Below are 16,669 nucleotides of genomic sequence, written 5' to 3' on the forward strand. Positions count from 1 at the left end.
GAGTTAATAGGAGTCTGTTACACCCATGAAGAGGAAATGATATAGGGAGTGTATGTTGTTCACTCATCTGGGGAATGAAAGACTCTTCTGAAGTCTCTGTAACCTAATTTGAATAGTATGTTCACCCTGAAATTACTGCCTTGATATGATGAACAGGTTTTTGAGCATGCTTTCCAAAGTCCATCTGAAGAGAAGAATAAAATGCTTCTCTTTCTTCATTTTTTCTTTTTTCTTTTACCCTTTTCTTTCTTTTTCTGCTGACTTTGCCTACATAAATATGATTTTTGAGAGATTTCTTAGCAAAAACATCTGAAATACTTTGCTTTACACAGTATAAACCCCTTAGTATCTGATTAGAAAGAGATTTCCTCTGGAGTAACCTCAGCCTAAATATTTGAAGAACTGAGTACAAAGACATGAATTTGTTTTCTTGACTGAACTATTGGCTTGTTGATCTGCTGGCATTGCCTCCACACCAAGGTCCTTCCACAGCATGCGACTTGCTATAGTACACCCACAGAGCACAGCATCCTTCCAGCTAGAAAACTGATCTTTCCTCTTGCCTTTTGCTCTGTTCCTCGTGATAAGTGGTTTCCCCTCTCTTCAGTTATTTAGTAACTGAAGCTCAAATTTTGATCCTCAGAGGCACTCCCTCCAACCTAGAGATCTGCTTTCTTTGGTCTGGAGTGGTTGGTTAGAAGGCACAGACAGAGCTCATTTCCAAACTCCTCTAAGTGTTGGTTTCTCTCTATCAAATGAACAAGACAGAACTCCTTCTCTAGGTGAATCCAGTCACAGCATTAAAGTGGGGATTTGGGATCTTGTTTTGTTTTCATTTGGACATCCTCTTTCACACAGAGGTTTCTGAGGTGCTATGAAAATCACCATAGTAGAAAATCACTCCTTTCAAGGACACTTCTACTATGAACAGCTTTCAGGAAAATGGATGACTTGGGGGTTGCATGCTGGGATCTGATGACTGTGAAGTGTTCACCATGTCATCACAATATTGCAATTTAAGCTGAGGTGAACTTTTAACTGTTTGACTATTCTGGTAGATACAGAAAATGTGTCCCACAATATTTATATGGATATGAAATGTGCTTTGGGAATTAAGAATAGTTCATGCTGCTATTAGTAGGCCCTGTAGGAGATGAATTGTTTCCTTATCATGCATGACCTCTTAAAAATGTAGAAAATTTTTGCCTGTGTTTGAGATCTCAGCATGAACAGGATAGTGTAAGACCTTGTGCACTCGCTCCTGTCCAAAGAACTGTTTTTTTTCTTGCAAACAAAACAATGTTCCTTAAAATTACTTCCCACACCAACTCCCTTCTCTAGACGTGCATTTCTTAATTTGTTTAATTCTGGGGTTATCCCAGTGGAGCTTTTTATGATTAATAGCTGATGACACTGTAAACCCAGCAGTAAGAACATTTCCTGGGTAGTATACATGCTTCTTACAGGCTGTGTTTGACTGTTGTTAGGGTATGGACAGAGCAAGCACTAGGCAAGAGTTCACCCAGAAGAGTATCTCATTGATATGGACTCAGTGTTTGCTTTATACATCTGCTAGTTTATCTTTTCAGGGGTTTGGAGATGGATACACTTCTCTGTACAATTTTATCTGTTTTAAGCATTCACTACTGTAGTGTGATAGACCCTTTGCTTGTAACATGAATGACTGGGAGGAAGGGAGGAAGTAATACGTGAGGATTCCATGGTATTAATGTCATTTTCATCTCAAATTTACTGGTATAACAGCCAATAGTTAAAGTCTAGTGATAGGCTGTCAGCTCTTGTGCAAATCATTATACATAAGTTTTTCTTCTTGAATTTGCCACCCATACCAAATACCTTGTTGGTCTTGATTTTTCAGAGCTTCTGACATTTTCGATTCCCTCTGCTGGCAAAGGTTTTAGGAAAATTGAGATTGCTTCCTTGTTCAAATGGATTTTTGGGTAGGAAAAGGGGCAAATGCTGCTGCTTCTTGTTACTGAAAAGATTTTGGTACTGTTTGTCTGTGTCTCTTCTTCAGTTAGTAGAAAAAGGGAATAACAGCAATTTCAGCCTTTCTTGCAGTGAGACATGTTCTTGCATGTGACCAGGGCAGCAGAGCCAAGACCTCAACTTGTATGAGGCAATGTATGACTATGACTGCTTACTGTGTTTATTTGTATGTATTCATCCATAAATTTAAGATATAAAATAAATAAAAATTATTGATTTAAGTATGTTTTAAATACACTCTTTCCAAAGGGCGTGACAAAACAAACTGCAGCAAGTGATGATTTGGATAAAACCCTGTATAAGCTCTTGAATAAATCAGTGCTATCCAAAACTAGAGACAACAAGCAGTGATATTGGTACATGCTCTGCAAAGACATGCACCAATGGACATAATGTTTGCAGCCCTCAGGGGACAAACATGTTCCTTTCTGTGACAGAGGGTAGGTTTCTCTTCTATTTGTATGTAATGGGCCTTCTTTATGAATCATGTCTGAGGGCTATGAATCCAGAGGAAATAGTGGTTTAGAAGCAGGTTGGTTGTTTTGTTGAATTTTTAGAGGTTTTTCCCCAGTTGTGTGCAGCTGTGGTGGGGAGCTGAGGGCATTTTATATTGCAATCTGGTTTTCTATGGACTGTGCTCCAAGCTTTGTCAACAAGCTACAAGTAGGTTGGGTTCAGAACTTGCTGTATTTTCAGACAGGCTGTTGACTTGCTGTAGACACTTAGAAGTCTGGAGATGACTACCCAAACTTTTGCTGCAGCTTCTCAGCAGTTTTCTTTGGTTATCTGAGCATACATTTAAAAATGACCTATCCTTGTGAAAGGACAGTGTGTTAGAGGTCAATTACAGTTCTAGGAAGTCTTCCCTAGTTATACTTCAGAACTTAAATGTTTCTTAATCATGAGCCTTAAAGGGCCTTGATGTGGACATGACCTCTTGCCATGGGAATCTGGGAGACTAGAGCTAGCTATTGGCAGTTCAAGGATGGAAGGAGGGAGGGTTCACAGTTGGCACAGGCACCACACTCCTGTGTTTCAAATGCTCTAGGCCACATGGATAGGTATTGCTTTGTAGATAAGAACCTCATATTTGTGCATTTTAAGGGAGGTCTCTCTGCCCCTCCTTTTACTGCATTGTTTTCCACATAATGCTCTTGGCCAGAGCACCCACTGACCATGAAAGGAAGGTGGCTGGTTTTAGGTAGTGTTTTCTTTTCAGACCCTCATAACTGATCACTGCCTGTGTCACTCAGAGCATCAGTTCTGTTGAATTTGATTGAAACACAGAGGAAGCCTTGTTCACTTTACTGCAATGAAACACTTGACAGCCCCAAAACCTAAAGCAGTGCGTCATGCCTCTGAAACCAGCTTTCAGTGTTGGTGTAAAGTCTCCTCCTGAAAATATTGAAGCAGCCAGAAAATATATTTTATCTGGATGTCACTTAAAAATACACACAGAAACTACCCAAAATCTTTGAGCAAAGCTCTTTCCAAATATCCATTCTTCATGAAGACACGTTAGGTTAAAAGTTCAGCAGTTTCACCAAGCTTCTGGCTTGGAGTTCAAACCTACTTGCGTAATGTTGAGGTTTCAGGGCATTGAACTCAGAGTATCCCTGGTCAGAATGTTGAAGAAAAATAAAAATGCTGGAATAAAATGCTGTATGTGACCTTTTCTTAACTTGATTTTCTACAGGGAATTTATTTTTGGTGCCAAATTGACAACTCTGCAATCTGAGTAATTTAAAAAGTAGGTATGTAGAATCAACGACATTTTCACCCGGTCTGTGCCTTGACCTATGGGAGCCATTTCCAAGATGGAGTGAACGTAAAAACCCTGAGACCCGTTCCCTTTGTGAATGCATCTAGTGCCTGTTTGTTTCATTAGTGGATCACTAAAGAAGGCTTTTAACCATTGTCCACGTCAGTGGCTTTTCAGTCTGTGGAATGGAACTGAGAGCCACCATTTTTATTAGGTACAGGTTTGCAGGGGCATGTAGAAGCACACTGTGCTTTAGCTGGGGCACTGAGCAGGAAGGTGGCAGCTCTGCAGCCTGGAACCTGGCTTTTCCAGGTGGCATCGATGAACACCACTTTTGAAGAGATTCAGTGCCATCCACAAAAACCAGGTGAAAATCCAAATGGTCTCTGTGTTGAGTTTTCCCCCAGTTATATCCATTTGCTATAAAGACTGAATTGCTTTTTGCATTGTGTGACATTTAGGGAAATTTTACCAGTGCAGGTATTGATTTACCTGTCAATGGTGAAGTCAGCACTGGTACACCTGCATCTGTGGTTAGTTTCCAGTGGTTGTAATCAAGGCATATTTCTACTGAAGTTGAGTTTTCAAGTCCCATAGTGGCCCTGATCAGAGTGTTAGAATGCAAATCAATTTTATAATGCTATGATGATATCAGATAACAGATGAAATTTTGTTCTGCTAATTGTCTAAATAAGAAAACAACATTTCACATGGAAATAAGGAGTTTGGGGGAATGTAATTGGACCTTTACTATTTGTTTGTTTTTCTTGGAGCATGCTGGCAGTTCTTACAGAGTATTTCTCTCTCAGTAGAGGCACTCTAATGCCCTCAGCTGCTTATTTTGTCTGGAAAATTCAAGCACCCAGGACAACAGTGACAACAACGGCAACATTTTGACTCCCAAATCCCTTGGCAAAATAGTTACATCATGTCTGGAAATAATTGGGCAGTGACAGAATGGAAAAGTTACAATGACTCAAACAAGACAGGGACGCTCTTAGTAATGGGGTTTTGTGTGTTCATTTTTCTGAGCATGGCAGTACTGTTACTGGGAAACTCTGGGTTGACTTCCTTTGTAACTAAACCCCACTCTTTCCAATAGAAATACTGGAGAGATTTTAAGTTCCTAGATCAAGCTTTAGTACTAATCTAAAGTGCTTTACTAGTATACCTGATCTTACAGAATAGAGGATAGAATGGGACACCTTGTTTTGCAGATCACTCAATCCTTGGCTTCTTTAATGATCAAAAGTGTCGCTATGGGGTATGGATGTTCCATCCTTGGGACCTGCTCTTATTAGATAGAGCTGATAGGCATTACTGATTAGAGTCAGTGTCATACAATGACTTTAAAGGCATTTCATACCATAAGACCTGTAAAAGGTACAGGAATTCATCTTGCTGTAGAGGAAAATAGTCATCTTCTGCATTGAAGCTGAAGAAGTGATGTGCTGGTTCTGGCTGTCGGTGTGTGTGTCTGCTTAACTGATGTCATCATGATCTATTTAATCTTCAGTCTATGATTTCTTATTTTGAATAAAAGCTTCATCTTGCACTCCAAATGCCACAACACATTTTTTTTTGAGAAATTGCATCACTGTGTTGTACCCATCACCAAAAGAAAGTAAAGAAAATTGAGAGTCTGACTTGGGCTCTGCTGTCTAGGTCTGTAGCTTCTGGAAGAGGAAGCTGAGACACACTGTTGAGTAGCATAGACACAAACTAGAATTATAGCCTTGGCCTGAATTCGTGGTCCTAGAATTACTGTATAATTTTGTAAAGCCTTAAAAATAATATTTTTAGGATCTGAATTATTTCAAAAGTAAAATCTGTGAATTGTAGAGAGTGTTTAAAAATACTTGTTGCTTCATGGTCTTATCCTTAGTCAGAATTGGGTCTTGGGGTGCCATCTGTGGGGTTTGTGGGATTTTTTCCCTATTTTTTTTTTATACAGTGTATTTCCCATTGACTCCACAGCAATTTGATGAACAGGGACATTATAAACCAACCCATCTAGTGAAGATAATGCTGTGGTAGGGAAAATCACTGCATAAATTCCATTATTTCATAAAGAATAAATTTATCCATGCTAGATTAGTGGACACTGCTAAATGCTGTCTCTACAGCAGCATCATTACTGGGAGGGTGAGCCTGTTTTGGCCTGGCCAGCTTCCAGCCGGGTGATTACCTTTATGCAGGCCTACTGCTTTTATTTCTGTTTGTTCACAGTCTATTTGACACTGTAAAATAACTGGTTTAAGCAGAAGAGTAAGACCCTACACTGGAGAACCTACAACCTCAGTGCCACAGCTAGGACAATGAAGTAAAGTACAACCAAAACAAAACATATATGAAGTGTGATGCAGGCTTTGCAGCTTGTGTCATGCAAGGTGTCTCTTTAGAAGTATTTTTTTATCTTCAATATCTGCTTTAAAAAGAAAACAAGGTTTTTTAGTGTGAGCATAGGAAGTGGCTACAGGAAGCCAATTCAGTTCTAACAGTTGTCATGAAAAAAATGAGGATATTGTAATGAAACAGTGAAATAGTAGAGAATAAAACTAAAACTGGTAGAAAAGAAAGAAAGGGAGAACTAAGACTACAAAGGAGCAGCTTTTTTTCTTACTAGAAGGGGATGAGTAATCTTTGGTGAGGTATATGAATGCAACAAATGTGATTCGTGGTGAAGAAGACAGGAAAATTGATCTTGGTAGCAGTGACTTTCTGACTGACAAAGAAATGGAGGGTATGTGTAAATGTTACTGACACTGCAGTGCTGCAACCAGAGACCTTGGAAGTAATATGGGGAGGGGTAAGGAGAGAAGGACAGGACTCCACACTGCTTCATGCAAACCAGCAAGGTTGATTATATTTTTAGGCAGTATGCAATCCTGTTCGTTCCACCACCATGGTGGTATGAATTGCTAGCAAGCATGGCTCAGTGAGGAATTGATAAATTAGGATGCAAATCTGCAGTACAATCAGACACTGAGGAGATGAAGGGCATTCTTGTCCTGGATAAACAGTTAGCCTGTGAGTTTTGCTTGTTTTGTTTGCAGTCTAAGCTGTGGTGGTCATATTGCCATTCAGAAATGTTAAAGATGCATAGATTTGCTTGTATATAAATGAGATGCAGGAATATAATTAAGACTTAGAATTTGGTGCCTAGGAGAACAGATTAGTTTTGACTGTGCACATTTTTGTATGAAGTCATAGTTATAGGAAGCTATGACACAGTGATAGTACCTTTGGAAAAATAAAATAACTTCTTAGCAGGTAAAAAAAATGAATGGGTTGTTTGGTCAGCTCTGTTAAGCATAGAAAATTATTAATCTGTACTTCATTAAAGGTGAGAAAAAACGTGTAAATAAATACATAGTTATTACTAACCAGATTCATGACACTGACTTTCACTGCTTTGTTGCTGTCTTTGCTTTGTGTTTTGAATCTTGCCTGTTCTTTTAAAATAGTTTCTCTATGAATACAATAGGGATAGATTAATGATTAGGAGGAACACAAAGAGCCTGCAGGTATATTTTTTCCTGCTTTTTTTTTTTTTGTTTCAATGTTGGTTTTGTTTGTTTATTTTTCTGTAGAGTTATTTTTTCCCTCATTAGGTGAAGGCAGAGAAAGTGTTGCAAATAGTATTTCAGAAGAGTAGTTTCTTACAGTTCTTTAGCTTTCTTTTTTTGTTGTTGTTGTGTGTTGATAAGTTGGTATAAGGTGAGACATAGTGGATTTGTGGGTATTAACAGACTAACATTAGTGGTCATTAGTCACCCAGCACATCCTGAGCATCCTTAAAGTATTAAAAATAAAGAGATTTTTGACAGACACGTTGCAGTAAGTAGGTTCATGGATATAGTTACACCTGACAGCCTTCAAATAGTCCCTGCCTTTTCTCTTATCTCAGGACATATTTCTGAGGCAAATAAATGAATAAACATGAAATAAATAAATACATAGATAAATATAAAATAGGAGAAAATCCTTAGGTCTCTAGAATGCTTTGAAATTATCAACCATCTCAGTTTTAATGGAAAGGTATGTAAAATAAATGAGCAGTGAGTTTCTGGACTGTCTTGCAAAGTTCTCATAAGCACCAAGAGCTCTGCACTCTTGTTTCAATGTGTTGGGAGAAGGAAAATCCGTGAACTGGCTTCAAAATGCACAGCTTTATTTGAACTGCCCTCTCTCCTGTGGTGGCAACTTAAGTGTGGACCGTGGCTGATTGGGATTGAGTAGCCATTGCTGCATAGGACCCTGCTCTTTTCCAGATCACATCCAGTAATCTGTTGATTTGCTTTGGGTCCAATGCCTTCCTGTCCAACATAGCAAGCAGGTGTCCATGGATCTTCAGGGAGCTTCCCTGAAAAATAAGGTTTTAACTTTGTGGATTTTAAGTGGTCAGGGCTTTTTGTTGCTGTTTTGTGCCCTGGAGACCAGGAGGCTCCTTAGTAGGGTGACAAATCCAAACCAAAGGAGTTGGGTTGTTATTACACGTGCAACGAATGGATTGCTTGTCTGCTTCCTTTCCCCATCCCCCCTGCTGCAATTGCCATATAGTCCATCTGACATCTGTCACATTACATGTGACATCCATGGAAAATTCCCATGGTAATTAAATCATGCCATGAAGCTCATCATTTCACCATCTGTGTACTGAAGAAGCAATATGGTCCAGGGAACTGAGCATGGGACCAGTAGGAAGCTCTTTCCCTTTATCCAGTGTCTACATGCAGGCAGTTTTGAGCATGGTGCTTATTTCCTCCATTTCATCATCAATAAGTGATGATCTAGGGAGCTCTTTTAATACCAGGAACTTCTCATGGTTTATTACTGAATAGTTGAATAATTTGGAGTTTTAACTTGGATTTAGGGGTTGTGGATGAGTTGGTTTGTGTTCTAAACAACTCTGACTTCAGATTTCTTTCTACATCAGTGATCACACCTTACATGTATATGTTTTATCTTGCCACAGACAAAGCTAGATAAATTACGGGAAATAGAAATTTTTAACTTTATTTTCTTTCATTCACATAAGCTCATGTGGGCAGTGATTCTTCATCATACATTTAGTCCCATGCTCCCCACTCAGGTGAGAGCTGTGGCTACATCCGCTGGCATCATGGGTCTGTTGATGATCAGTAGAGATACATTTCTGAAAGTGTTTACCATTAATGCTTCCTTATGTTGTGAACTATTTTTGCATGACTGTGTGTTTTTAGTTACCCACTGAATTATCTTTCTTTCCTTTTTTCAAAGGCAGTGATACAAAAGTAATTTTCTCTGTTTTAGTTACAGTTATGCTCTGGCTGTTAAGTGTGTTGAAGGACAGAACAGTGAGATAAAATCTACAATAATCAGCTGTCTTGCACAGGAGAGCTGCTGGCAGAGCAGTTGTTTTAGGTGTCTTACTTTTAGTGGAGCATTGCTTATTTAGCATATGTTGACATGAAAATTAAAATCTCTGAGATGAGAATGAAGAGAAGAGTGAGGCTTATGAAGCAATTCAGAAAGCAATTGAAAGAGGATCCTCGTATGCAGTTAGAATGGATCTGATCCCATGTGGCTGAAACTTCTGATAAGGGTTGGAAAAATTGCATTAGCTAAATTATGTTTGGTCACTGGGCCAAATGGTTTAGAAATAAACACGTACACCCTGTCAGAGGAAGAGGACGTTGTTATAAATAGGCCTTGGGCAGAGTTCCAGGCTGTGATTCCTGACCTGAGCCGAACCACAGATGGGGCTGGGAAGCAGGAGAGGGATTGCTGTGAGGAACGGGTGTGTGGTTAGCTGCTGAAATGACAGCAACTTGTTTGTGTTGTGCAAAAGGGCAAAACAGTAGAACTGAGAAGAGCTGTGGGAGGGAGTTATGTGTAATAGTGGGATTCTCTCCAGAGAGAGATTTCCTATTGATTCTCACTGGGGATGTATATATATAGAAATATGTAATTGCACATGTTTCATTTTTACTTGCCTGAAGTTGAGAGGCAGTAGAACTTTTATTAGAAGAAACCTCCCCACTTCTTGTTCTTTTCATAAATTTTTATGTCAGCTTTGCTGTCAATTGCCACTCAGAAAAATGGAAGTTGCTCTTTTCTTCATTTTCTTTGTTATCTCCCACCCTCCTCATTCTTTGGAAGCGCATTTTTCCCAGATTTGATTCTTGAGAAAGGAAAGGCAAAAAAGAGGGAAAGGAAAGGAGAAGTTTATTAACTTGGAGGTAATTAGAAAATGTTTATCTTTTTGATCCCCAACAAAAATAAAAAAGTTTTAATCAGTTATTAAATAGCATCAATGGTGCAACTTACAGGATTCTGAAGGACATCTACTTTACTGGCAGGTTTAATTTTAGAAAGACAGTGCTCCAACTTAGAAATTTCTTTCATTCATTCCTTCAGTGAATTGATTCTAAAATACCTGTGCTGGATTCCTCTGTAGCTGTCCTCAATTGTTCGTATTTTGAAAGCATCTGGACACCTCACCTATCCACAAAATTGCAGTGGGAAAGCAATGCACAAGTGTTATTTTACCCCTCTATGTTAGTATGAATTTCATGCCAGCTGCTATAGATGCACCTGGACAATGCCAGTGTTAAGAGTATGAGTTGTGCAATGGAATGATGCTTTGCAAAAGTGAGCTTATTGTCCATGTGAGCTCTGCATACTTTTGCAGGGTAGTAAAAATTTTAGTAGCCTTGAGTTTCACAAGTGTGGATCCCAAGGAACTGCAGATTCTGTAAAAAAATCACAGTAACAAACATCAGCTTGGGTATTTCTCAGCATTATGGATGAGGAAGGCCTGGAGACTGACAACCTCTAAGATGAACCTGCTTAAGACGAAAGCCAAGTAATGAAATTCCCAGAGAATGATCCTTTGATGGTTGGTGGGGAAGCCTTTAGACAGTGGGCCAGAGCTTGGTTGCAACTGAATTGATGCAAGTGTAGTTGTATTGCATGTAAATCAAGTTTGTCTCATTGAATTCAGCTCCTTCCAAAAGAGAGTTTTGTCAAACTAATTGGTTTTAATCTCAGTCATGACCAGCTTGCCATAAAAGGCATTGCACTTGGAATAATAATACTTGAGAAGATGGTCTGTAGTGTACAAGTTTAATTTCTGAGGCTCTATTGTGAAATCTTTTAGCAGCTGAATCTCTCAAGTGTCCACTATTGAGAGGAAACACAAATTGCCATGCACATCATTGTGATAGATTTGAGGGCATTTTGGTTTTGCTGACTGAAGCTGTGTCAATGACCAGTTCAGTTTTAAGTTGACCTTTGGCATCTCTTAGTGAGAACCCAATGTTTTTATGAATGGGCTTTTGAAGCCAGCAACATCCTGCTCTAGTGAATCCTGCTGGGACATAACACCCCTTGCAGAGCTGGCATGGAGAGCAAAGCAAAGTGGGCATGCCAGAAGACAGTACTTTTTACCAGCTTGCTTTTCTTTCAGCTGCCTGAGAGTTGCAGCTGATGCCCCTCCAATGCATAAGAAAATGTGCAGGATAAATTAATCCCAGCATAGAGTAGGGCAGGTGATTCCTGCCAAGCACATAGTTCCATAAGGGTAGAGGTTTGGATGGTTTGGACATTTTTTTGGCTGTTGTTTGTTACTTAGGTTTGTTTTTTTTTTTTAAAGCAAACATGCCAATTTCTGCACAAAACATCCCTGGAGAGCTGGCTGTGCTCTGTATGTTAAGTCCCACTATGCAACTGCTGTCCCGAAGGTGCTTTTCCTTGCACAGCTACTCAGTCTCTATGAAAGCTCAAAGCAGCCTTGTTCTGGCAAGCAAACAGACCAAAGCATTGTAGGGCAGGTTAGGGCAGCAGCTGCTCTGATGACAAAGCTCAGCTGTGTTGTTGCTGATACAGCATCCAGCATCCTGTGGTTTGGTTCACCTGCCACCTCCCTCCTGCTCCCCTGCCCTGTGCCCAGGGAGACCAGCTTCACAACAAGCTTTAATTATTTACTCTCTAAGGATATGGCTTATTCTGCAGATTAAGTGAAAAAGTGAAGTCCTTAAAAATGTAACACAAATAAGCCCCTGAGCTGTCAAACAACAAGTCCCTTAAAAGGGCAAAATATGTGGCTCTCTGTGCACTGCACAGATCCCTCCTTTCAAACTGCTGGCAGGGGACTTCCTGTTTGGATGGGCTGCTCACAAACGGTGTTGTGTGGTAGTGAAATCAGTTACTTCCCAGCTTCTCCTTCAGCCTCCCTTTCTACGCCTGATACTAAAGCCCCTCGAGCCAGATTCTGTCAAGATGGGATCTGGCAGCTGAAATGTAAATCTAGAGACATGCATTAGCACTGTGCTGTTTCTTCCCTGAATACATAAAGCGGCCCAAACTAACATGTGTTTGGAAATGGGATGGATAAAAAGGTCCTGCAGTGATAGTCCTGGCTGTGAAGGAATAAGTGAATGTTTGGTGGTCTGGCTCTGCATTGGTGGAAGATTGATGCCTGCTTCATTTTTTCATTGTTCATTTTATTTTGATCAAATGGGATACTTCTGGAAGATTCTTCCATGTGTTGTGGGTAAATTCTCTCATACATGCTTTTTTCCTTCTGGTAGTTTCTTTCCTTTATTGTAGTAGTGAGAAAAAGGCCAATATCAGCCTTCTGTGGTAGCATTCAGCCTTGGCTACTGAGCATTGCTGACAAATCTACCTGCTGGGAAATTCCACACTGAGTTGGTAGAATCTTTTTTTCAGAAAAACTGGGAGAAGCAATTCTACACTGCCTTGGAAGAACATGTTAATACCATATGAAGGCCTAGTTACCTTATCTTGTTTGAGTATTTATTTTGTTCTTTTGGGTACCAGCTCCTTCTGTCCTCTTCCATCTGTTACTCCAGTGACAGCCATTGTAACTGCACAGAGCTGTATAGATTCAACTGTCTTTTGTATCATCTAATGTCTGTTGGTTTTGTTTTGTTTTTTTTCCTACAGAACATGATTAGAAGATAGCACCTTACACCATGATCATGGCCCCCCGGAAGAGGAATCGTCATGCCTTGGGGTTTCTTTGTTGTTTTGGAGGCAGCGACCTCCCTGAAATCAACCTCAAGGACAATAATCCCCTCCAATTCCTTGAGTTTTCTGTCCCAATTCCACCAGCAGAAGAGCTCAATGCCAGATTCGCCGAACTTGTGGTATGTTTCTGCTGACAGATTGATATATTGATGAGGTGGATGGACTTTTCCCTTTAAAGGAGTAATAAGAGGATTTAAGGGATTTATCAGAGAGCTTCTGTTGAAGCTTTTAGAAAAACCTTTTCATTCTTTTATGTGTAGTTACTTGGTAGGAGAAGGGTGGCAAGCAACAAGATGGATGATAGTGGCACTGGGTAGAAGTACAACAAAATGTTTAAATGTGCTTATTTATTCTCATAGCCACTATGTAGGATTGGCCATATTAGAAGGAACCTCTCAAGTCCTCTGGAGAGAGCTGACAGTTAATTTCTTGTTTACAGCTTTGGGATGAAATCTGCTGTATAGTGTAATGAAGTGGAAAATCTTAGGGTTTGCAGATCTGTAAAGTGAGGGCTATTTGGTTTTGTTGATGAGGAGCATTCTGCTGGTGAGGTATAAGAATCAGGTGACCATGCTAATTATGTTTCATCACACAGCTGCCTTTGAACCATGAAATGCTGCTGTTGCAGCAACAGCCATAAACAGGAAGAGAAGGAATTATTTCAGATGAACTTTGTTGTTTTCTGTTGTGGTAAATGTTGCAGACTCCAGGAGCCAGACACTTGCTTTTCATGCCTGGCATCAAATGACTTCACTGTCTTTGTGTTCTTGTTCAGCCGGAATGCAAAACACAGGCAGAGGTCATAGGGCTGGTTTGTTTTGCAAACTGTGTCGTAAAGGTGATGCCCATTTGATGCAGCTGATTAGGTTTCTCATTACCATTCTGAGACTGGAGCTTATGTAAAGTGAGATATCTGTAAGTGTGTATATGCCTGAGGAGTGACACTGAGGTGAGGAACAGAACAGAAAATACTGGATCTCAGCATTAGAGGAATTTGCCAGTAGTCTTCCTATGTTACACTTGTAACATTAGCCCAATAAATTCTTGTCCATGACCATAGCTTTGAAATTCTATAGCAATGAAAAGAACTGTGACATTTGCATATGCAATTGGAGGTTAGTATATGGGCAACTATAGTCTGTCATATCAAATACAGGGACAGCTGTTCTTTGTCAGATCAGTGGTCTGACAACCTAGCCCAGGCTTCAGGTTCAAGATTGGGGTCCAAAGCAAATGGCTAGGGAAAAATACAAGGTGTTGGAGACTATAAGGTGTGGCCATAGGGTGGTCTTTTCCAGGATACTCTCGAACCCTCGAGCAATTTTCAGCTCAAGGACTTCCTCAGTCAGAAGTTGCCTTCTGTGTACATAGTAAATTGGTATGGATTTCTTTTCCATTCACTTTACACTTCCCCAGTACCCATTAGGATTTTCAGTATTCTGTGGCAGTGACTTAGAAATGAGTCAGTAGGATTTGCAGCTGTTTCAGGAAGAATAATGTGTTCAGCAGAAGAGTCTATTTGCGTTGAAATAATTTGCAAATGGAGAATCTCCTCTTATGGAAATATTTCCCAAAATTCTGGTCTATATTTAGGTCAGTTTTCTTTTTACATGAGACTACTTGAGACCCTCTTAGAAAATGCAGCTGTCTGACTGTGGAGAATTCCTGGTGGTGACAGGTATCTCTCAAGAGTAAGAGTGTAACCTGTAATCTGCTTTGCTGACAATTTATTTCTGGATGCTGCTTAACGGTTGGTTTTCACATGCAAAGCTCAAACTGCTGTATCAAAGTTCAGCTCTCTCCAGTAGCAGAATCCACTGAAGCATTCAATCTAGCCTTGCTGAAGATGTCACCAACAGATGTGCTTTGCTCCTGAACTTGGCTTGCTAAACCTTGAACTTGTTTACCTTTGGGTCATAGTGAAAGACCTGCTTGAGTGTATCAGTTTTATGAGGAGTTTGAGAGTTTGTGGTGGTATTAATGATGCTTTTAACTTCTGGTTTTATGTCTGGCAAATACTGGTGTTCCATGTGCTTGCTTGTGGCAAAACAGCTTACAGCTGCCTTATGGAAGTCTATTAAAAAGTATAATTTATAATGTTTCTGGTGCAAAATTTAATGACAAGTATATGTGATGATCTGTAAAAAATTTTGGCCCCAGTAGTTTGAGAGTTTTGGTTTTTGCTATAACTTATTAAATGTGCTGACAGCTTGTAACTGGCATATGCATTTCAAACAAATGAAGCCATTGAAATGAAAACAGATCATATTCAGTTCTTATATTTAATGATAGCACCCCAGCCATCGTTGCATGAGAAGTGAGATGGGAAAGAAAAGTGCTATTTTTCAGAAGGGTAATGGTGTACATCACACATTTTATGAAGCAGCCAGATAGGATGGCAGTGATGTCCATAGGAGTTTCTGATTAGACAGGTAACATGAGAGCAGTTGAGGGCTCTATGTGTGAGAGAACCTGGGCTGGAAACTAGGCTGGCAAAATGCAGACTTTGCCTAGAAGGGCTAGTTTATCCACAGGCCTGGATTAATGCATGTTCTATGAGACACTAAAATAAACCAGGCTACATCTGTATTGACAGCTCAGATGAGATTTTAATTGGATTAGAAAGATCCAGTCTGTAAATGCGGCAGGGTAAATCAGCGACCTGGAAGTGCCTGAGAGAGCTCTGTGCTGTGTGCTCACTCCCTGCTGCTTATCCGTGAGGGTCTAGCCGGGGTGCACTTGTACTATATAAAAACCAGATTTGAGTGTAAAGCCTTTTGACCCAAATCCCCAAGTGAAATGATGACACCAACATCATCTGAGATGTGTAGTGAGAAGAGCATTTGTGTTAGCTCCCTGAAGCAGGCCCAGGGGGTATAGCATCATCTTGCCATCTGCTCTGCAAAGGGTATAATGAAACATTGGTGTGGTTGAATGAATTTTTAAAAGCCTTATTTTTTCCCTTGTTGCAGTTAAAATCTGGGACATTTTTCCCATGGAAGAGTTAATGACAAGAAAAGATGAGTGTAGCTGTGCTGGAGAAGTCTCCCTTGTGATGAATTTTCTAATCCAGTAAATATTCAGTATGTTTTTACCTCCCTTTCTGAGGAAAACTGGCATTTTGAGGATCAGGAGCATGTCTTCTGCTGTTGTTGTGCTACTTAAACTAGTACCCTGAAAAGTCAATTTGGAGATGTCCATTTTTCAAGGGGAAGAAATTAGGAAAGACCTATTCCAAGCTTTCAAACTTGCTTGTGTAGCCTCCAGACTGAGGCAGATACATGTGTGTGAGCTGCTCTGTTTGGGAGATGTACCCAGACCATCCAGCTATGTAATGGCACCTGCCTGGCTGGACTCTGACCAAGGCAGTGACTGTGAGATGATACGGTGATGCTGATTTCAGCTGAAACGGCTGCTCTTGTTACCACTCAACCAGAAAAACAATTCTAGGCTTATGTGTTACTTGAAGCTGGATCCTGTGTTTATGCCTGTTCTGATTAATTAGAAAATTAAAAGAGAAATAGTTACTCCTGATAGGCCCTAAATTCTGACTTGATTTATTGTGCTGGGAACATGTGCATAGAATAGGTCTGAATGAAGATGATGGCTTATGGTGATTTGGAATGATTTGGTTTGGGCTAAGACAGGAGATGACTTACCAGCTCTCAGGCCATCTGCTGGCAGTGACTGCCTTGGGATGAATGCAGTGGTAGCAGTACAGGTAAGTTCTTATCAAAGTCTAGATGCACAAAATACAAAGCAAGCAAAAATATTTATGACCACAAGTTTTGTCCTCCAAAGGCTGCTTTTGTGAAAGAGGACCGAACAGCTAGCTTTAGCATATTCCCTTCAATGAACAAG

The 16,669-nt window shown here is 40.1% G+C and overlaps 1 protein-coding gene across 3 annotated transcripts in view; it reads left to right on the top strand.

Annotated features, from left to right (window-relative positions):
• The window catches only part of DAAM2 (dishevelled associated activator of morphogenesis 2), a 202,516-nt gene that overhangs the window by 69,422 nt on the left and 116,425 nt on the right, over positions 1-16,669 (top strand). For all 3 annotated transcript variants that reach the window (XM_077175812.1, XM_054629765.2, XM_054629764.2), the window contains one exon: positions 12,725-12,927. In XM_077175812.1, coding sequence (XP_077031927.1) covers positions 12,754-12,927 — 174 coding nt within the window. In that variant the 5' untranslated portion in view covers positions 12,725-12,753. The remainder of the gene's footprint in view (positions 1-12,724; positions 12,928-16,669) is intronic.

The sequence above is a fragment of the Agelaius phoeniceus genome, chromosome 3 (assembly GCF_051311805.1).
Source record: "Agelaius phoeniceus isolate bAgePho1 chromosome 3, bAgePho1.hap1, whole genome shotgun sequence".
NCBI classification, from domain to species: domain Eukaryota; kingdom Metazoa; phylum Chordata; class Aves; order Passeriformes; family Icteridae; genus Agelaius; species Agelaius phoeniceus.